At 39.7% G+C, this 18,914-nt stretch overlaps 1 protein-coding gene across 9 annotated transcripts; it reads left to right on the forward strand.

Moving 5' to 3' along the window:
* Positions 1-1,121: 1,121 nt before the first annotated feature.
* Positions 1,122-18,449, forward strand: LOC108164458 (lipoma-preferred partner homolog). 9 transcript variants are annotated; one of them, XM_017300185.2, is made up of 9 exons: positions 1,305-1,398; positions 1,498-1,692; positions 2,504-2,754; positions 9,697-10,126; positions 10,181-10,470; positions 17,146-17,449; positions 17,517-17,865; positions 17,928-18,048; positions 18,110-18,449. In XM_017300185.2, exons 3-9 carry the CDS (start codon positions 2,530-2,532, stop codon positions 18,239-18,241), a joined length of 1,851 nt encoding a protein of 616 aa, XP_017155674.1. In that variant the 5' UTR covers positions 1,305-1,398; positions 1,498-1,692; positions 2,504-2,529; the 3' UTR covers positions 18,242-18,449. The 9 variants fall into 9 exon arrangements, with proteins under 9 accessions (XP_017155676.1, XP_017155674.1, XP_017155675.1 ...); XM_017300184.2 differs by having other exon boundaries at positions 1,339-1,398; positions 1,460-1,692; XM_017300187.2 differs by lacking the exons at positions 1,305-1,398; positions 1,498-1,692 and adding an exon at positions 1,122-1,140.
* Positions 18,450-18,914: the final 465 nt, after the last annotated feature.

Below are 18,914 nucleotides of genomic sequence, written 5' to 3' on the forward strand. Positions count from 1 at the left end.
CCTTGGGGAACATTTTTTCAACTTCGTCTGTATGAGTTCTGCTCTTTGAAGCAATCAATGTTAAATTCATACTTTCGTAAAAATCACAAATGTCGCCTTTAATTATAAGCCTGTCTCTGTCCGTCAGTTCCGCTTCGGTTCCAGCCTTACTCAACAAAAGGTTCCTTCTGTTGGTCAATGAAATCCTAACACTCGACACCGTCTTCACCCGTTTGAATGTTGGCGATGGAGGCGATGGAACTGACGGCGCAGATAGAGTATACGGCGCATATCGAGTATACGGAGATTTTGCGCACGACGCAGATGGAGCCATGATGAAGGAAAAAGACGACTGACGGGCAAGGAGGACAAAAGCTCGATTGGAGCTAACTGTGCCCATAAAACAGTGCAATAATGTAAAAAAAAATCTATTAAACAAAAATGTTAATTGCCAGGCTCGAACCCCACCAGATCCCTCCCAGGCAGCTCCAACCCTACCAAATCCCTCCCCAGCAGCTCTAAAAACAGAAGGACTAGCCGAGAGGCTAGTAAATTTAGATTTAGTTGAAGGAAAAAGACGACTGACGGGCAAGGAGGACAAAAGCTCGATTGGAGCTAACTGTGCCCATAAAACAGTGCAATAATGTAAAAAAAAAATCTATTAAACAAAAATGTTAATTGCCAGGCTCGAACCCCACCAGATCCCTCCCAGGCAGCTCCAACCCTACCAAATCCCTCCCCAGCAGCTCTAAAAACAGAAGGACTAGCCGAGAGGCTAGTAAATTTAGATTTAAATTAAGTTTTTTTTTTTTTTAATTTAAGTATGAATTAGGATTCTTTTTTTTAATTATACTCCTATAGAATCAGCACGACGTAAGTACCCCAAGAAACCTATTAATAAAATTTCACTAACATAATTCTCCACAGCCAGCACACATAAGAAATGGAAGACAGTATCCAAAATCCAAAGAGAGGCGATACCAGTGGCACTTCAAGGCAAGGATGTGATCGGCCTGGCCGAAACCGGCTCTAGCAAGACGGGAGCCTTTGCCCTGCCCATTTTGAATGCGCTACTGGAGAGCCTGCAACGGTATTTCACGCTGGTGCTAACGCCCTCACGTGAATTGGCCTTCCATATAGGCGAACAGTTCGAGGAGCTCGGTAAGTGGTCATCGAGTGCTAGACTATAGATAATAATCGGATAAAATTATGAGCTCAGAGCTGAGGGTCTTAGCTACCTAGTGATATTCAACCGAATATCAAAAACGAGTAATATGATGCAACTTGAATGCAAATAATTTGTCAGCAAATTTTCGGTATATTTTAAAAATTGTGACGTTGTTCGGTATATTTCTGAGGGTCAGACCGTATACCTTATCACCGATATAGAACTCGCCAGGCGCATCGAATAAATACAGAGTAAATAAATAATATTAATAATATAATCTATGTAATGTCTCGTCGCCGCATTAAACAAAAGTTTTTACTTTACTTTCGTTGCTGCCCATCGTAACTCAGAGTTGGCCCAATATTTAAACTCGAACGGACTGAAAATGTGTGTGTGTATATGCATATATCTATACATGTATGTATATACAACAACAGTAACAGTGTAACAGATACGCTCCAGCATTATTTTAAGATTAAGATACTCGAAAAAAAATAATCGACAGTTAAACTACTAATATTGATTTTTCAAATCTGTTGTGTGTGGTGAGTTGAATTTTTGTTTTATTTATGTATGTACAAAATATTTTTGTGTGCTGCAGCTAATATATCAACAAAAGGAAAGGATGTAGTTAATTATTGGAATAGCCCAATCTGCTTTTCTATTATTTGAATTATCTTTATTGAAATCGGAATAACTATCTGGTATCATGGATACCAACGCATAGACATCGTTTTTGCTGTAATATGTACATACATAAAGTGGCTCACAGCTTAGGGCATGCCCTGCATACATACATACATATGTCCATATGTTTATGCTTATTTGTGCCTTATAGAATCGAAGCCAGGAAAATTGAAAACAGTTATATTTCAAGTTTCTAAATTTACTTCTGGACATGAGATAAGTGATAATAGCAACTAGAAACCCTACAACGGGTAAGCATTTACATATATACTATGTATATAGGTTTACGGATCGTTTATATTGTTACTGTGTGATCCAATTAAGGGTTTCTTCATCAAAGAAAATTATATCAAAACCCCAGAGTTTTCCCTAGCTAAAAAAAAATCTTCGAGAATAGCTTATTATACACGATGGATTTGTGTTTCCGACCCCATAAAGTATGTACGTGTATTCTTGATCAGCATCAAAAGCGAGACAATTGAGCCATGTCTGTCTATCCGTCTTGTTTGACGCCTAGTTCTCAGAGACTATAAGACCTAGGCAACGAAATTTTTTATCCAGATTCGTATCCACTGTAGCTTAAATTTACTGTTATACCCAATATATATAGTGACAAAACTAAAAATTCTAATAAACGTATTCTAATTACTTTTATTACATTATGCTCAGATTAACATCAGTCTAAGTCTGTCGGCATGGAATCTTTGGAATTGCAACTTAGGGAGTTGTCGGTATTGAATAACGTTCAGCCGTTGCCGCCGAAAGGGTTTGCCGTCGAGTATGTAAGACAAGGAAAAGTCGCAGAATTAGTTGGAAATTTACAGCAAAATCCATATGCTGTACAAGATGATACTCTCTATAAGAAAATGGCTCCATCTGTTCCACCAAAGCCGCCAAAGAAGCATAATGAGATGCCTCAGGTATGCATTCACTACTGATGAAACCAAACTACACATATACCTCACTTTGCAGTTGTTTATACAACCATATAGCCAACGACACCATGTCTGTAAACCATAACCTTCATAGTCATCGTACATATCTATGTATAGGAACTTTTTTCCTCACTAGTTATGGTCAACAAAATACCAATACATAATTACAGCTAACATTTACATACGTTAACAGTAAAAATTTTTTCTGAGGGTTAAATCTAAGGTCTTTGAGAACATTGTTTTGGGTGTAATATTTCGATGTTTGTCCTTATTATACCTTGCAATCTGTTGTAACATCGACAAGGCGCAGTTTTTCTCGTTTATGGTTAGTAAATAATCCATATCGCATTGCCAATAGGTTTTGTCTGTCTGACCCAAGGTTAGGTTAACCCAGACGACCCTCAGAGGGGCCACGCATAGGCCAGTAAGGCCCGTAGTTATCCATATGGAGATTTGTTTTTATGCTTAGCAAAGGCAAGCTCCTTTGGCGTCCTCTTGGTGGCATCTTTCACTGAAACCAGCACCGGGGCGCCGGTATCTTCTTGCCCGACCTGTGAGTAATCCCACTAACCTTCTGCAGTCCTACCATGATAGTTGCAGTAAGTAGTGGCTGAGTTTTTCATTGCGTTCTTTGCTGTGGTTTTCGAAACTCCAAATTGCTTTAAAGCGTTCTAAGGGAGACAGGCAAACCTGGGAAACCAAAAGATCCGCACTAACCTTGTCGTGCTTAGGGTTTCTAGTACCTTCCTGCTTGCCAAGACTCTTCTGGAACTGACCGCGGACGACTGCATGGATATCGCCCCTTGGCTACGTTTAAGTTCAATTATGGAGCTGAGGGTCGATGAACAAACTTCCGTTATAAGTATGTTATAAGTTGCCTCTTGATGTTCAACATTTCCTCGACTTTGTTGGCGTATTCGCCGTTCGACGCCCTAACATGGTGCATTTGTGCTGACTATTGCAGCCTAATTAATCGCCATTCGTTACACTGCCCTCAGCCTAATCTTGTTCGTCCCCAACAAGTCCAAGTCTCTCAGCCGTACGATTTTGTAGATTCAGTTGGCACATTGCGTAGCCACTCCCTAAATTCCTCGAAATTTAACTAGAAATTGTGGAAACTTTGTTTATAAGACATTTGGCATTTTTATACCCAAAATGAGTATAGGGGTATGTTAGATTAGTGGGGAAAATGGATGTGTGTAACGTCCAGAAGGAAGCGTTTCCGTCTGTCCGTCTCTAGTCCCTAGCGCCTAGTGCTCAAAGACTATAAGCGCTAGAGCAACGACATTTTATATCAAGACTTCTGTGATATGTCACTATTACAAGTATATTTCAAAACTTTGCCCCGCCCACTTCCGCCCCCACAAAGAGCGAAAATCTGTGGCATCCACAATTTCAAAGATACAAGAAAACTGAAAACGCAGAATCGTAGAAGATGACTATATGTTCTAGAATGTAAAATCTGAACCAGATCGTATAATTATTATAGCCAGAATCAAGAAAACAATTTCATTGTCACTCGCTCTGTCTCCCGCTAACTCACACGTTTCTTGGTCGGCTTTGCCTATCGCAAAAAGTGAGCGCCTAGATCTCAGAGACTATAAGAGCTAGAGCAACCAAATTTGGTATCCACACTCCTGTGATATCGAACCTGCACAAGTGTATTTGAAAATACAAAATACCCCTTTCCGCCCCTGCAAAGGAGGAAAATGTGTGACATCCACAGATCTTAGAGCCTATTAAGGCTAAAGCAACAACATTTCGTATCCACACTCCTGTTAGTTCTCACTGTTACATGTGTATTTCAAAATTTCGCCCAACCCCCTTCCACCCACACAAAGGACAAAAATCTGTGGCATCCACACTATTAAAGACACAAGAAAACTAAAAACGCACAACCATTAAGAATGACCATATCTACGAGTTTGCCGAATCTGAATCAGATCGGATCATTTATATAGCCAAAAGTAACAAATCAATTTGCAGTTTCAGTTTCATTTGCATTTGCAATTCGCCCGCAAACATTCTCGCTCAATGTAGCCATACTGACTATGTATCGGGTATATCGACTATGTATCGGGTTCCCCTCGTTTTAAATGTAATAGGCTCTGCACACTGAGCCCATCCCTGGGGAATGGTGGGATTTTTTGACTGATGTGAAACTCCGATTCACACTGGAACCATCCACCATCCGTCAGCTGATGCCAATAACAAGTACATTATATTTGGACGGAAGATTTATACATTTTTTTCTTATAATGGATGATGAAGATGTAGCAATTATTTCGGCCGTGTTTCAACAGCAAAATATGCGAACAGCCCGATAGCAGCAACAGTTCTGGTGATTTTAATCAGTCAGCAGAACAGATACGATCTGCAATCGCAAAATATTGTTTAGACCAAAATGCAAATTATAAACTTATTTATTTAAATTTCTCAGCACTTCCAATAAATCATTGTGGAATTTTTTTTGCGTGTGGATGGCTATCTTTTCCTGCCTCATATCATGTTCTTCTTCCTGTGAAGGTCCTTCTGCTCTTCGAATCGCTCTCTGGCGATCTCTGTCATCCAAGAAGTGTCGACTTTTTTGGTTCGCTTTGACGGGGGCCTTTGTTGCCAGAAAAGGTGCTGGTGCTACATGATCCGTCCAGATCCAACTCGATAATGTTCGAAAAAAAACTCATTATTAAAGAATTAATTATGCATAACATAAAGCATTTACAGAGCATACAAATATTTGTTCTATGTTGGCAGTCGTCTCCCATTAATTCGCCACACACTTGCAAATGCAGCCTGGCAGACTCGGCCATGCCGTATTCAATCTCATCGCCAGCCTTAAATGCATCCGAGCCATTGGGCATGATTGTTGTTGTTTTTTGTTTATTCTGTCACAATCATTGTGCGATTTAAGAACATCCAAAATGGATGGTGGACTAACTGGGAAATTTTCGGAACGGCAAAACCTTACGGACCATCCCCGAAATGGATGGTGGATGGTCGTTAGTGTGAATTGCCTATAAATGTGAAAACCTGTAGTTTTCTTTTAAGATTGTATTTTGTATTTTTGATTATAACATTATATCACTCATACTAATTATGTTGTTTGCTGTAACTGTTAGAGCAACTTATACCACAGTCAAAAATAAAAACGAGGGGGAACGTTGTGAGTTAATTCGGAGGCAATATTGTAGTGTGACTGAAATTTATCATCGAAAAATTAACATACATTTATTCAAAAAATTTTATTATATGACAAAATACGACCAACAAATATGGTTACAACAAATATTACAATACAATCAAAAAACAGAAACTGTTTTGTGCTATATTTGTTCAACCCAAAGTAATGAAATGAAATGAAATTTAAAATAAGCTAGATTTCAAGCTATACGAATTTCAATTATATTTCAAGCTATTTTATTTTAAAATAAGCTAAAATGGCAACAGTGCTCCTGGCCCCAGGTATCGGCTTTGCTGGTCAGCTCCTTCTGGCTGCTTGTCATTTGATCGCTGAATTTGGTCATTTTGATGTGGATGTTCCTCAAAGAGTTCTGGAGCTGCTCTGAGATTTGTTGGAGTCGTTCCTCCAACTCTATTCGAGATTCTGCATAATACTTGTTAATCTACTCAAGTGCCGCATTTGTGGTTCCATTCTATTCAAGAATCGTTCGTTCTCTTTCGTAGATCAGACGCGTTTTTGTTTTAAACACCTTCCTAATCCAACCTCCTATCTGGAAATCTATTCTATTCCGCGAGTGCATGCCTTTTGATTTGTGTTGAATTATTATTTATTGAACTTACAATTTTTCGGCGTCGGCTTGTTGTGTTTGTGTTGTTGCCGTGAGTACATTACATTGCATTACAGCTCTCGTCTCTCGTCTTGTAGCTTTTGTTGTTTTATCACTCTCTCGCTATCACCTCAACTTCAATAACGGTTCTTTCTCTCTTGCTCTTTAAACTTTCTGAGCAATAGCGCTCTCGGCTTAGTACCTCTCGCTATAACCGCTCTCCACTCTGCTCTCTTTTGTTTAACAATTCCGCTTTGAGCGTTGTCTGGCACATTGGTCTGATACCAATTTGTTTTGGAAATTTTATTTTTTTCACCAATTTTCTTTAGTAAATAAATAAATAATAAAAATGGAATACGCTGTGGTCTGCGCCAAAAAAACCTGTAAGAAGCAGATCACCCACGATCAGCCGAATGTCCCCTGCTGGCTCTGCGACAGCGTAGTGCACGCAAAATGCGCTGGATTTTCTGGCCTCGTGAGTGATGCTATAGCCAAACGTAATGGGTTGCATTACAGTTGCGAGGCATGCCGTGCGGTGGAGAATGACATGGTGGCTTTTATGAGGCAGACGCGGAAGGGCTTTAAGGAGCTGACCGTTGGCTTTAAAAAGCAATACGATCGGCTCCTAGCCATGGAGTCTCAATTTGGCAGTCTGCAACTGCTGAATGAGTCTCCGAGGCTACTAGGCCTGTGGTGACTAAACCACTGGTATGAGTCCCACAAAATCGACAAGTTTTTGTTTCACGGCTGGCCCCTGACCTCACATCTAATGATGTAATTGCTTTTGTTCAAACCAAAATAAAAGCCGTGTGATTAAAGGTGGAGAAATTCAACTTCTCTTATGCCAGGGAGATAGCCTCGTTTAAGATAAGCATCTCCCCAACTCGATTTGACACCATTTGCTTCGCCAAATTTTGGCCGGAGGTCAAAGAGTCCTTTTCAAAAACTCCCTCTCTTTATCAGTAAAGGTTTCTTCGGGAGTACCACAGGGCAGCCATCTAGGCCCTTACTCTTGACTCTAATGACTTGCCTTCGGTATTAACATACTCTCGAGTACTTATGTATGGGGATGATGTTAAACTCTGTGTCCAGCATAAGGACATTTCATTTCATTCTCGCTTGCAATCCGATCTCAATAACTTTCAGTCATGGTGTTGTGCAAACTTGTTACACCTTAATACCTCGAAATGCAAAGTTATGACATTTCATCGTTATAGCCCTTTGTTGGCTCCCTATACCCTATTTGATGGTTCTCTTGAGAGAATTACCCTGGTGGATGATCTGGGTGTTATGTTAGACCCCAAGTTAAAGTTTTCCGAACACATTTCTACCATGGTAAATAAGGCCATGGGCGTGCTTGGGTTTATAAAGAGGTGGTCAAAGGAATTTGACGACCCCTATATAACAAAGACTCTCTATACCTCGCTAGTTCGTCCGATTTTAGAATACGGCTGTGTATGGTACCCGCAGTACAAAGTACACCAGGACCATATAGAATCAATACAGAAAAACTTTTTACTCTTTTCTCTGCGTGGCCTTAACTGGAATAAAGGTGTGTTAGTAAACCTCCCATCCTTAGTTAACCGTAGAAAAATGCTTGGTGTGATTTTTATGCACAACTTGATCAGGGGTGAAATAGACAGCCCTGATCTGTTGTGCCGCATAAACTTCATGATTCCTATTAGCCTTACTAGAAATTTTATACCGTTGTTCCTTCCACTTTGTATATCGAATTATTCCTTGCATAAACTGTTTAGGTTCTTATTCTCGGACTATAATTCCCTCTACCATATCATATCCACCACAAATTCTCTTCCTCTTATTAAATTACTAATCCTTACACACCTTTCTAGTAATTAGTAATTAGTAATTGTAGTGGTATTTTTTTTTTAATGATTTTTATATTTTGAATGCATGCCTAGTTCTCTTAGAAACTTTAGTGCTAATCTTCCTCGAATATTCGTCTAACAGCTATCTTTCCTGCATGCTCGCGTAACAGCCTTCTGCTGGTGTCACACGGGCCACTTGACGGTGCAGTAATTGCATCGCCTCTTGAAAGATGCAGTCATTGCATGTCAACGTCCACGATAGATTCTTTCACTCCACTTTCGCCTGGCTGGAGACGAGAGCTGCTGCAGTTTTTCTTGTCTGGACATTCAGTTCAGCAATCTTCTCCTCCAGCTTGGCAAACTGTATGCTGCCCTCCTCATCGGAGTCAGCCATCTGCTGTTGCAGGCGCTTCAGTTCGTCTTCGATAGTCTGTTGGGCATTTTTGCTTCATTCCGAATGCACTTGGACATCTGGCAGTTCCAGTTCCTATTGCTCGACGGTCAAGTGGTTTTTCCTCAGTAATGCGAATGATTCGCTCAGCTGGAGATTCTTTTGGGCATTGAGTTGGCTGCTTTCCTTGAGCTGGGACGGCCGGCCGCTCTTCCATAGAGGATTTGTCCTGTTCGAGTTGTTTGTTGGTCGTCAGACTTTGCTCTTGCTTATTGATTCTATTGGTTAGTCAATTGCCTAACCTCAGATAGTTGATGCTCCACTTGCTGCATCTGCATGTGCTTCTCCACCGCCTCCTTCGTTTGATTGAACTCATCGAGGCGCTGCTGTAGCTGAACGAACACATTTCCTTTAACTATACCTCTCTTGATTATAGAATGAGATGCACCTGTGTCCAAACTTAGTAACAGCTCGGTTCCATCCATAACGTTCTTCGATATTCGCTCCAACTGGGAAACGAGAATTGTGGGATTAGCCCTTTCCCCTCTGTGCCGACTCGTTAAAGTTTAACAAATCTGTCTCAAAGGTCTAGTCTAGTCCAATATTTTTGATATGCCTTGTTCCTGCGATGATTGCCGTTCTATGGACCACGATCTCGGCCTTTTTTGTCTATCGGGACATTATCTATATAACCCGTTTAGCTGCAAATGAAGCTTCTACCGTTTCTTCTGGAATATTAACATATTTTGAATTTAATTTTTCAATTCATACATAAATAAATGCATATGTATGTATATAGTGTATGGGGCTCGACAAAAACGTTCCAACTAGCTTTTATTTTGTATTTAATATTATGCACTAATATGACTGCCAACTTGTATTTATTTCTAAAGTAATTTGCTTCTTAAACAAATTAAAGGTTCCATTAAGTAAGCAAGTTACTTGTTCACGGGAACCGCTTTATTCACAGCCCCTACTTGGTTCGGAGAAACCATTTGGCGCGTCCGTTCTTTTTCGTAAGCACCAAAACTTTGACTGTGAAGTTTCCGGAAAACCCAGTAATAGTAAATCAACTTTGGACAATCCGGCTGTTTTGGAACAGCAATTAGAGGCTCTGGCGTATCACAAGCTTCAAATGGAAAAGAAAGGCCTCTTAGGACTGCAAATGCAATCGGCAAAATCGAACATAAATGTTCCAAAGTTGTCATCTAACTCTTTGGGCAACAGTATAATCTACAGCAATATAAAAACCCCGTCTGATAGTACCCTACAAACAGAAAATATACCGTCAATATTTGGGTGCACGTCTACCGAACCCGCCACACTTTACTCCAATGTACATTCAACAGGTAAAATTCACTTGCCTTTCTGAATGACAGTACTTACTGAATTTAACATTTCAGATGCAAACACTAATGATATTGTGTCATCGTTGCGTTCTTTACCTAGAATGCTTTCCGTCTGTACTAACTCATTGTCAGAGAAGGAAAGAGAAGAAGATATGCCGCCACCTAGCCCTGTAAGTGCTGTTAGCTCTTCATATAGCGAGCTAAGACGTGCTACGAATTTGTTCAACAAGCCAATGGACTTGGTAGAAAATAATTTAAAACTTCTGCCACCGCCCAAAACATTCATCAGTGCTACAAAAAACTGTTCAAGTCAATATTCGGTGCAACATAACGCAATGCTTAAGGTAAATGTATAAATAAACAATTAACGATGGCCTGGTGGTGGATGTTTTCAATCCCATCTCGTTACGATGCCATATGCCGTCTATATTATACGGAGGTCCAATTTTTACAATATGTTATGAAAAAGAATGTAATGCCACAAATCTGCCTATTTTGTTTTTTCAAGGTATTGTTCCTTATTGACCTTGAAACGAACCCGTTGGCCGTCTGAAATTAGCTTAAGCTCTGCGGTCTGTGGGTTTGTTGCAACAAGTTTATAATGTTTCCCTAGCGACATTTGAGTGAACGGCCGTGGTTAATTACACAAGCATTCGTATCATTTTGTTCACTCTTATTAATGACTGATAATTTTAACATACACAAAATTTCAAAACAGTTGCTAATGTATGGCTCATTTCAAAAATTTCAAATATATTTCTACATTCCGTCCGAACCTGCCACTTTTTTATTGGAAGCCGATATGATATATGAATGATGCACTCAAAACAGCGGATCTATGTAGGTTTGAACTAGTTCTACATTTTTAAATATTGATGGAATTGCATTGCAAATTCCTCCGACCTACAAAGATGATTTTTTACTCGAGCTTAAGACCTTTCCATCATGATTTATTTGAAAAACATTAAAGGTTGTATGAAGAATCTGTTCAATTTTCTGCTTTATTTTTGCAACTTATCTGCGGACTAAGCCAAATTGATGAAATTTTGCCAAATTACTGCATTAGTATCTAGTATTTGCAGTGGAACAAGGTAAATGGAACCATTTTATCAACCATTTAAATCTCAGGATCACTAAAGCGCTGACGGTAATTTAAATGTCCACTGCTCCCATCACAACCAAATTTATATTAGTCTTTCAATGTAGGACTGAATTTTGAGCTCTAATGCTGCTTCAAATTTTCCACAAGAGTGTGGTCAACCAATGATGGTAAATTTACTACTGCTCAAGTTTCAGAAATTTGTATGCCTTTTAGATAAAACGTAACATGGAAACAATTTTGATCCATGCAGTTTACCATGCATCAACAATTCTTCGCAAGGAGTTTGGTTGATTTCTGCAGTCAGAGAATAGTTTTTCTGGGCGCCGAGAAGTACTTGCTGCTGTTTGAGTTAATATTAGTGTTTCTTTCAAACATTTTTCGTTGTTTTTTTTTAGTATTTAAGATTTCTGTGGCTCTCTATTCACTAATCGGAAACCTAAGTAACAAAATTGCTACATTTTTCATTTATTTTTTGACACTCTTTTTCGTTGAGATTGTCTTCATCAGTTAATACTGATGACTTTTCAACTTTTGACGCTTAAACTTTTTTTTGCACAGTGGCATTGTGCCATATTGAGAAAAGCGTGATTCTCGACCGTGGTTTAGTACCTATGAAATCATTCATGTCGTAGTTCATTGTAGCACGGACGATTCACAATGACTATTTTCAAACAAAAAAGAGGTAGAAGGCGGATGGGGACGGATGTCAAAAGTTATATTCCACGAAGGTCTCTGGTATGTAAGTAAAAGCACTCCATAGGAAATTTTAAGTTCTACAACGATTTACCACTAATATACACACATATCTATTTTTTAATACATACCAAGTATGATCAAGTTAAACAGTTATTTTAATACAAAACGCAAAACATTAAGATTGACTTAGCTGAACAACAAACCTTAAAACGGCAGACAAACTTCGTGGTATTTACCCTTGCGCGGTTTGACTATCAAAGGGAAAAATATATAAAAATCGGAACAACTATCAGCGGGAAATAAATATTAATTTGTTTATTGTCTGCCAAATTGCAAAGTCGACCACTGTGGGGCGGCTGTTGTCCTCTTATGGTCTCTGAGATCTAGACGCTGTCGGTCTGGCCGTTCCACATCGCTATATCGACTCGGCTATTGATAATGATCAAGAATCTGCATACATAAATACATTATAATAATAATCACTTATGATTAGCAAATGTTTAACAAATATTTGTTTCTTTTGTTGGCTGCAAAGAAATTTCTGTGCAATATTTCAAATTAATGTTTTTAGTGTGCCTTCATACCAGTTGTCTTCGCACACAAATAAAAAATAACAAATTTCTAGGCACATGTCTGATAGATTTAAAACTGAGCGATTAGTTGATCTTTGAAACTTTTACAGATTTTTCCGTCCATCCCCTCAAGTACGAATCCACAATTTGGGAGATAAGATAGTTACGCCTAGTTAAGCCTGTGTGTTCACCGGGCTCAAACGGGGTTCCAGGTTGTGTACTCAGGTACTGCGCCGAGGCTCTGAGTGCACCCTTGCTTAAACTATTCACCCTGTCCATTGATTCTTCTTGCTTCCCCTAATCTGGAAGGAATCGTTTATAATTCCTCTCCATAAAAAAGTAGCACGTCTGACGCGAAAAATTTTAGAGGCATATCGAAGTTATCCTCTATTCGTAAAATGTTTGAGAAAGTCTTAACTCCGCACTTGCAACACCTCTGCAAGACACTTATATCTCCAACTCAACTTATAACTCCAACTATTAAAGGTAACTTACAGACGGATGTCATTTATACCGACTTTAGTAAAGCATTCGACTCTGTAAACCATTCCCTTCAAGCGCATAAACTAGACCTTTTAGGGTTTCCGCCCAACCTCCTGAGATGCATTTCTAGCTACCTTTGTTCCAGGTCTCTAAGAGTCCTCTTCAAAAACTCGCTCTCTTCACCAGTCAAGGTTTCTTCGGGAGTACCACAGGGCAGCCATCTAGGCCCCTTACTCTTCTCACTCTTTATTAATGACTTGCCTTTGGTATTGACATATTCTCGAGTACTAATGTATGCGGATGATGTTAAACTCTGTGTCCAGTATAAGGACAATAACTTTCAGTCATGGTATTGTGCAAACTAGTTACACCTTAATGCCTCGAAATGCAAAGTTATGACATTTCATCGTTCTAGCCCATTGTTGGCTCCATATACCCTATGTGGTGGTTCTCTTGAGAGAATTACCCTGGTTGATGATCTTGGTGTTATATTAGACGCCAAGCTAAAGTTTTCTGAACACATTTCTACCATGGTAAATAAGGCCATGGGCGTGCTTGGGTTTATAAAGAAATGGTCAAAGGAATTTGACGACCCCTATATAACAAAGACTCTCTATACCTCGCTAGTTCGTCCGATTTTAGAATACGGCTGTGTATGGTACCCGCAGTACAAAGTACACCAGGACCATATAGAATCAGTACAGAACAACAGGCTCTGCGGGGCCTTAATTGGGATGCGGGTGTGAGACTGCCATCTTACTCTAGTAGACTGCTATTAGTAAGCCTCCCATCCTTAGTTAACCGTAGAAAAATTTTTGGTGTAATTTTCATGCACAACTTGATCAAGGGAGACGTATATAGCCCTGCTCTGTTGAGCCGCATAAACTTTACGATTCCTATTAGATTCACTATAATTTCTTGCATGAACCGTTTAAGGTCTTATGCTCGGATTATAATTCCCTCTAACATATTATATCCACCTCTAATTCTCTTCCTCTTATCAAATTAATACTCACATACCTTTCTCGTAATTGGTAATTTTAGTGGTATTTTGAATGCATGCTTAGTTCTCCCAGTTATGCTTAGTGGTAATTTTCCTCGCATATTAGTCTAACAGTTATCTTTCCTGCATGTTCGCGTTCGGTTCGGTTAACGCGTCGCGTGTAATGCGGCAGCGCCCCTCGGTCGGTTTGGAGGGAGGAGGGATGCGTTTTGCCTGGAAACCACGCGTAACAGCCTTCTGCTGGTGTCACACGGGCCACTTGATGGTGCAGTAACTACATCGCCTCTTGAAAGATGCAGTCATTGCATGTCAACATCCAAAATATAAAAAAATAAACGAAGAATCATAAACAATGAATCGTTGCAATCGGATCAATATTGTACCAGGAATGACGATAATAAGATCTTAGGCGTTTCTCAATCTGCTTCCCTTTCACGCTTTCGTAAAATGAGGCTTTGCATGTGGATTCGACGCTTAGTTCTCAGAGAGGGAGATCAATCAAATTTTGTATGAAGACTTTCTGTCTCTCTCTCTCACACACTCGTTGGAGGGGAGCCATACTGAATGAATTTCGGGTATAAATGTGAAGTCGCGGCCGTAGCTGCGACTATCAACTTTGCCCCTCGTTCAAATAGCAATACCAACATAAAGAGAGAGCTTTTGGCAGTCTTGGGTTCCGATACCTTATTCAATATATTGTATACCTTACATAAATCATAGCCGCCCTTTGGATCAGTGGAGTGCTCACTTAAGTGAACAACTCTTTTTTGTTCACTCACTCATGAGCAACACAACACTACACCACCCTAAATGATGCGCTAAACGCCATGTTGTGCCTCCAGAGCCTTGACCTTGCAGGAAGAGCGGGCAGAAATGGCAGCAGCAATACGTCTTAGAGACTCTAACCAATGTGGACAACACTCATCCATACCAAATTACAATAACATTGTACCAGCAAGAACGGACTATCAAGGTTCAGGAGAGTACACAATTACTCCCTTCAACACAATCATGCCTCACAGAGACGAATGGCTCGAGGGACTCCCAGGCCCAGATGGGGTCATAAACATCGTCACGGATGGATGGAAGCTGGACAGCAGGGTCATAAGAGGAATCTACTCTGAACAGCTAAACATAAGGCACTCATTCAGGCTACCAAATCACTGTAGCGTATTCCAGGTGGAAGTTATAGCGATCAGGGAGGCTCTGAACTGCCTTCAAGCAGTTGCGAAACCCAGCTAAACATTTATAGCGACAGCCAAGCTGCGATCAAATCACTAAAAGCGATTTCCTTGAACTCGGCTACCGTGGCAGACTGCCGCAAATCTCTTCACGAGATGGCTCAACAATTTGCTATTAGCCTTAAATGGGTCATATGGAATATGTCCACTTGTTCTTTTTTAGTAAGTGAGTCAACTCACTCATATTGCTCACTTGCTCACTTAGATTGCTCAGTTGCACACTTGCTCACTTAGATTGCTTAGTTGCACACTTGCTCACTTAGATTGCTCAGTTGCTGACTTACTCACTCAGTTGCTCACTTGTTCATTGTTCATGCTTAGATCCCTAAGCATCACAGATTTTGACACAAATAAAATACGTTACATTTCAAATTTAATCAAACATTAATAACTAAAAAAAAAATACTGAATTTTTAAAAGAGTAAGCAGCTTTGCCGGTAATACAGACAGTGTGAAGTAATTATGAGCAACAACTTCCAGATCGCAAAATGCCCTTTTGAGAACTTTGATTAGCGAACAAGTAAGCAAAAATGAACTAGTGAACAAAATATAACAAAATATAGCGGACGAGTTAGCCACCACATCTGGCACGACAACCCCCTTTCTCCAAGATAAGCTTCCAAGCTTATCATAAAAGAGCAATACAAACGACTGACAGACGATATGTGGCAAATAATGCCACGATGTCGCATAACTCGGTTAACATGGTCGACCATAGACAGGAAGCGCACCTCTGAGCTATGCAAACTAGTCAGGAAAAGGTGCAGCGCAGTCATACGTTCCCTCACGGGACATTGGCCCACGCTAACAGGCTAGGTGCCCCACATAATGATTTTAATTATTTCACAATGATTTCCACAGCTGCAGAGGCGATGAAGAGGAGTAGACAGTGAAACACCTGTTCTGCCCCTGTCCAGCTCTCAGCAGAAGAAGGCTACAACACTTAGGCTCAGCCTTTCTAACTGACATTTCGGAGATGTCTACACTATGTCCCAGGAAGATCGCTTACTTTGTAAGAGCATCTGGTTGGCACAATTGCTGACATGAAGTTCCACATCGCAGGAAGGAAATGATCCCAAGCGGTATCATAACGGGCCGAAACCGGCCTAAGTGTGACGGGCTCTGAGCGAGCCTGGTATTCGCCTACAAGTAACAATAGAGACAATTTTGTGTGTAAATACTCGGTAGAAACCTACATTAATCTTCCTTTCACAGATTTTTCCGTTTTACTAGATTAAGCCAAAGTCGATTTCTATTTCGCGTACGTTCGCGAACACATTTTTATACCCTATACTCAAAATGAGTATAGGGGTATACTAGATTTGTAGTGAAAGTGGATGTGTGTGACGTCCAGAAGGAGGTGTTTCCGGCCCCATAAATTATATACATATATTCTTGATCAGCATCAATAGCCGAGTCGATTGAGCCCTGTCTGTCTGTCCATCCCTATGAGCGCCTAGTGCTCAGAGACTATAAGAGCTAGAGCAACGACATTTTGTATCCAGACCTCTCTGATATGTCACTGTTTTCAGTGCATTTCAAAACTTCGTCCCGCCCACTTCCGCCCCCCACAAAGGACACAAATCTGTGGCATCCACACTATTAAAGACACAAGAAAACTAAAAACGCACAATCATAAAGATTGACTATATCTACCAGTTTGCCGAATCTGAATCAGATCGGATCATTTTTATAGCCAAAAGTAAGAAATCAATTTGCAGTGGCCACGAAACGCCCGACGACATGTTCAGTACCATAAGCACCATTCCCTATCGACTTTCGAGAGAATGAAAAGCTTTGTCATCGGAGTCTTAGGTGGGTGGCTGTATAATAGAACTGTTTTGATGTTTGAGCAAGAACAGTTGGGACTTTCAGCCCAAATAGGTCTAAATAAATGTATGATATATTTTGTTTTTTTGCAGAGTTCATCGACATATGATTCAATATATGAGCCTATAAATCCTCGTTCACCTGGAGATTTGCTGTCCCGTGCAAGTTATAATATGTATGATACATACGTTAATGATAACAATATTGCGAGTAGATCCGGTGATGCTAATTCTTTGATAGCAATTGATTCGCACAATGGGCTATATATCAGAGGCGGTGCTCTGGCTGAAGGTTACGAAGACCAAAATACTTATCAAAATAAAAATAAGAATGATGGGGGTTTAGGACACTGTGCTGTCGATCCCACTCACCAAACACATGAATTTGAAAATTATGGTACGTCAAAAACGTTGAAATACTTATTTTAAACTAATAAAATAATAACTATTGATTCTGCACCTAGGTCGGTGCGTTAAATGCAATGAGCGAGTGTTAGGAGAAAGCAGTGGTTGCACGGCAATGGAGCAAATTTACCATATATCCTGTTTCACATGCACAAACTGTCAAATAAACCTGCAGGGTAAACCATTTTATGCCCTGGAGGGTAAACCATACTGCGAGTATGACTATTTGCAAACTCTTGAGAAATGTTCAGTTTGCATGAAGCCAATTTTGGAGAGAATTCTCAGAGCTACAGGAAAGCCGTACCATCCGCAATGCTTTACATGTGTTGTATGTGGGAAAAGTTTGGATGGTTTATTGTTCACCGTTGATGCCACTAATCAAAATTATTGCATTACCGATTTCCATAAGTATGAGATATGATTTAAGGGCACTTCTCATTACTGATTCTTTATTTTATTGCTAAATATAGAAAATTTGCACCGCGTTGCTGCGTTTGCAAGGAACCAATTATGCCTGACCCAGGGCAAGAAGAAACTGTACGAGTGGTGGCTCTGGACCGTAGTTTTCACTTGGAATGCTATAAATGCGAGGTAAAATGTTTTAATGATGCATACTCGTAATGAAATATTAATAATGTGTATATTCAAAAAGGACTGTGGGCTGTTATTATCATCCGAAGCTGATGGTCGGGGATGCTACCCCTTAGATGATCATATCCTTTGTAAGAGCTGCAATGCACAACGTGTCCAAGTTTTAACCAATCGGATGACAACGGACCATTAAGTCTAGAGAAATACGTCTTATGCAGTGATGCACATATAGTCGAATTTTATTACATTCCCTGCGCATTACTTATTCGATATTATTGTATCGCAAAGCTATAAAGCCAAAAATATTCGTACTTATTCATAAAGGCGTATATACCTACTAATTAAACCCGCCGCGACTTTGTCCATGTGCAATTATTTAAATAAATATAACAATATCTTAAGTCCGATGCCTTTTTTTACAAAACTGAAACGAATTTTTGTATGTTAAGTGAAGGTGGGGAGGGAAGCACTACGGCGCTATCAGATATTAGCGGATCCATTACGCTCTGTCTACGCTATTTCAGTTTCTGACCTGAGTGGCTCAAAAAACACAAATATTTTACTTTTCCAATCAATTTTTCCGATTCAAACCTAAACCGTTTACGAAACGTGCTGAAGTTTAATTTTTAAACGTCCGATCCCTGTAACAAAAATTTAACTTAAAAAAAAAAAAGGTAAAATGGTGCAATTGTGATTCTAAAATTAAAGTTTTCTTTTAAACAATTTCCTTGCGTTAATGGGCATTGAAAAATATTTTTTTTTTTTTGTTATTTTATATTTTCTTGAATGAAGGTATCATTTTCAACCCGATAAAATATGAATACACGATTTTTTATAGCCTTATCTGATTCTATACCAACTTTTCA

Source organism: Drosophila miranda, chromosome 5 (assembly GCF_003369915.1).
Source record: "Drosophila miranda strain MSH22 chromosome 5, D.miranda_PacBio2.1, whole genome shotgun sequence".
In the NCBI taxonomy this organism is placed as follows: domain Eukaryota; kingdom Metazoa; phylum Arthropoda; class Insecta; order Diptera; family Drosophilidae; genus Drosophila; species Drosophila miranda.

Coding starts and splice junctions, on each gene's coding strand:
- LOC108164458 (XM_017300187.2), top strand. CDS start 2,530: ATGGAATCTTTGGAATTGCAACTTAGGGAGTTGTCGGTATTGAATAAC. Junction 17,450..17,516: donor ACATGAATTTGAAAATTATG/GTACGTCAAAAA, acceptor TTCTGCACCTAG/GTCGGTGCGTTAAATGCAAT. Junction 17,866..17,927: donor TGCATTACCGATTTCCATAA/GTATGAGATATG, acceptor TGCTAAATATAG/AAAATTTGCACCGCGTTGCT.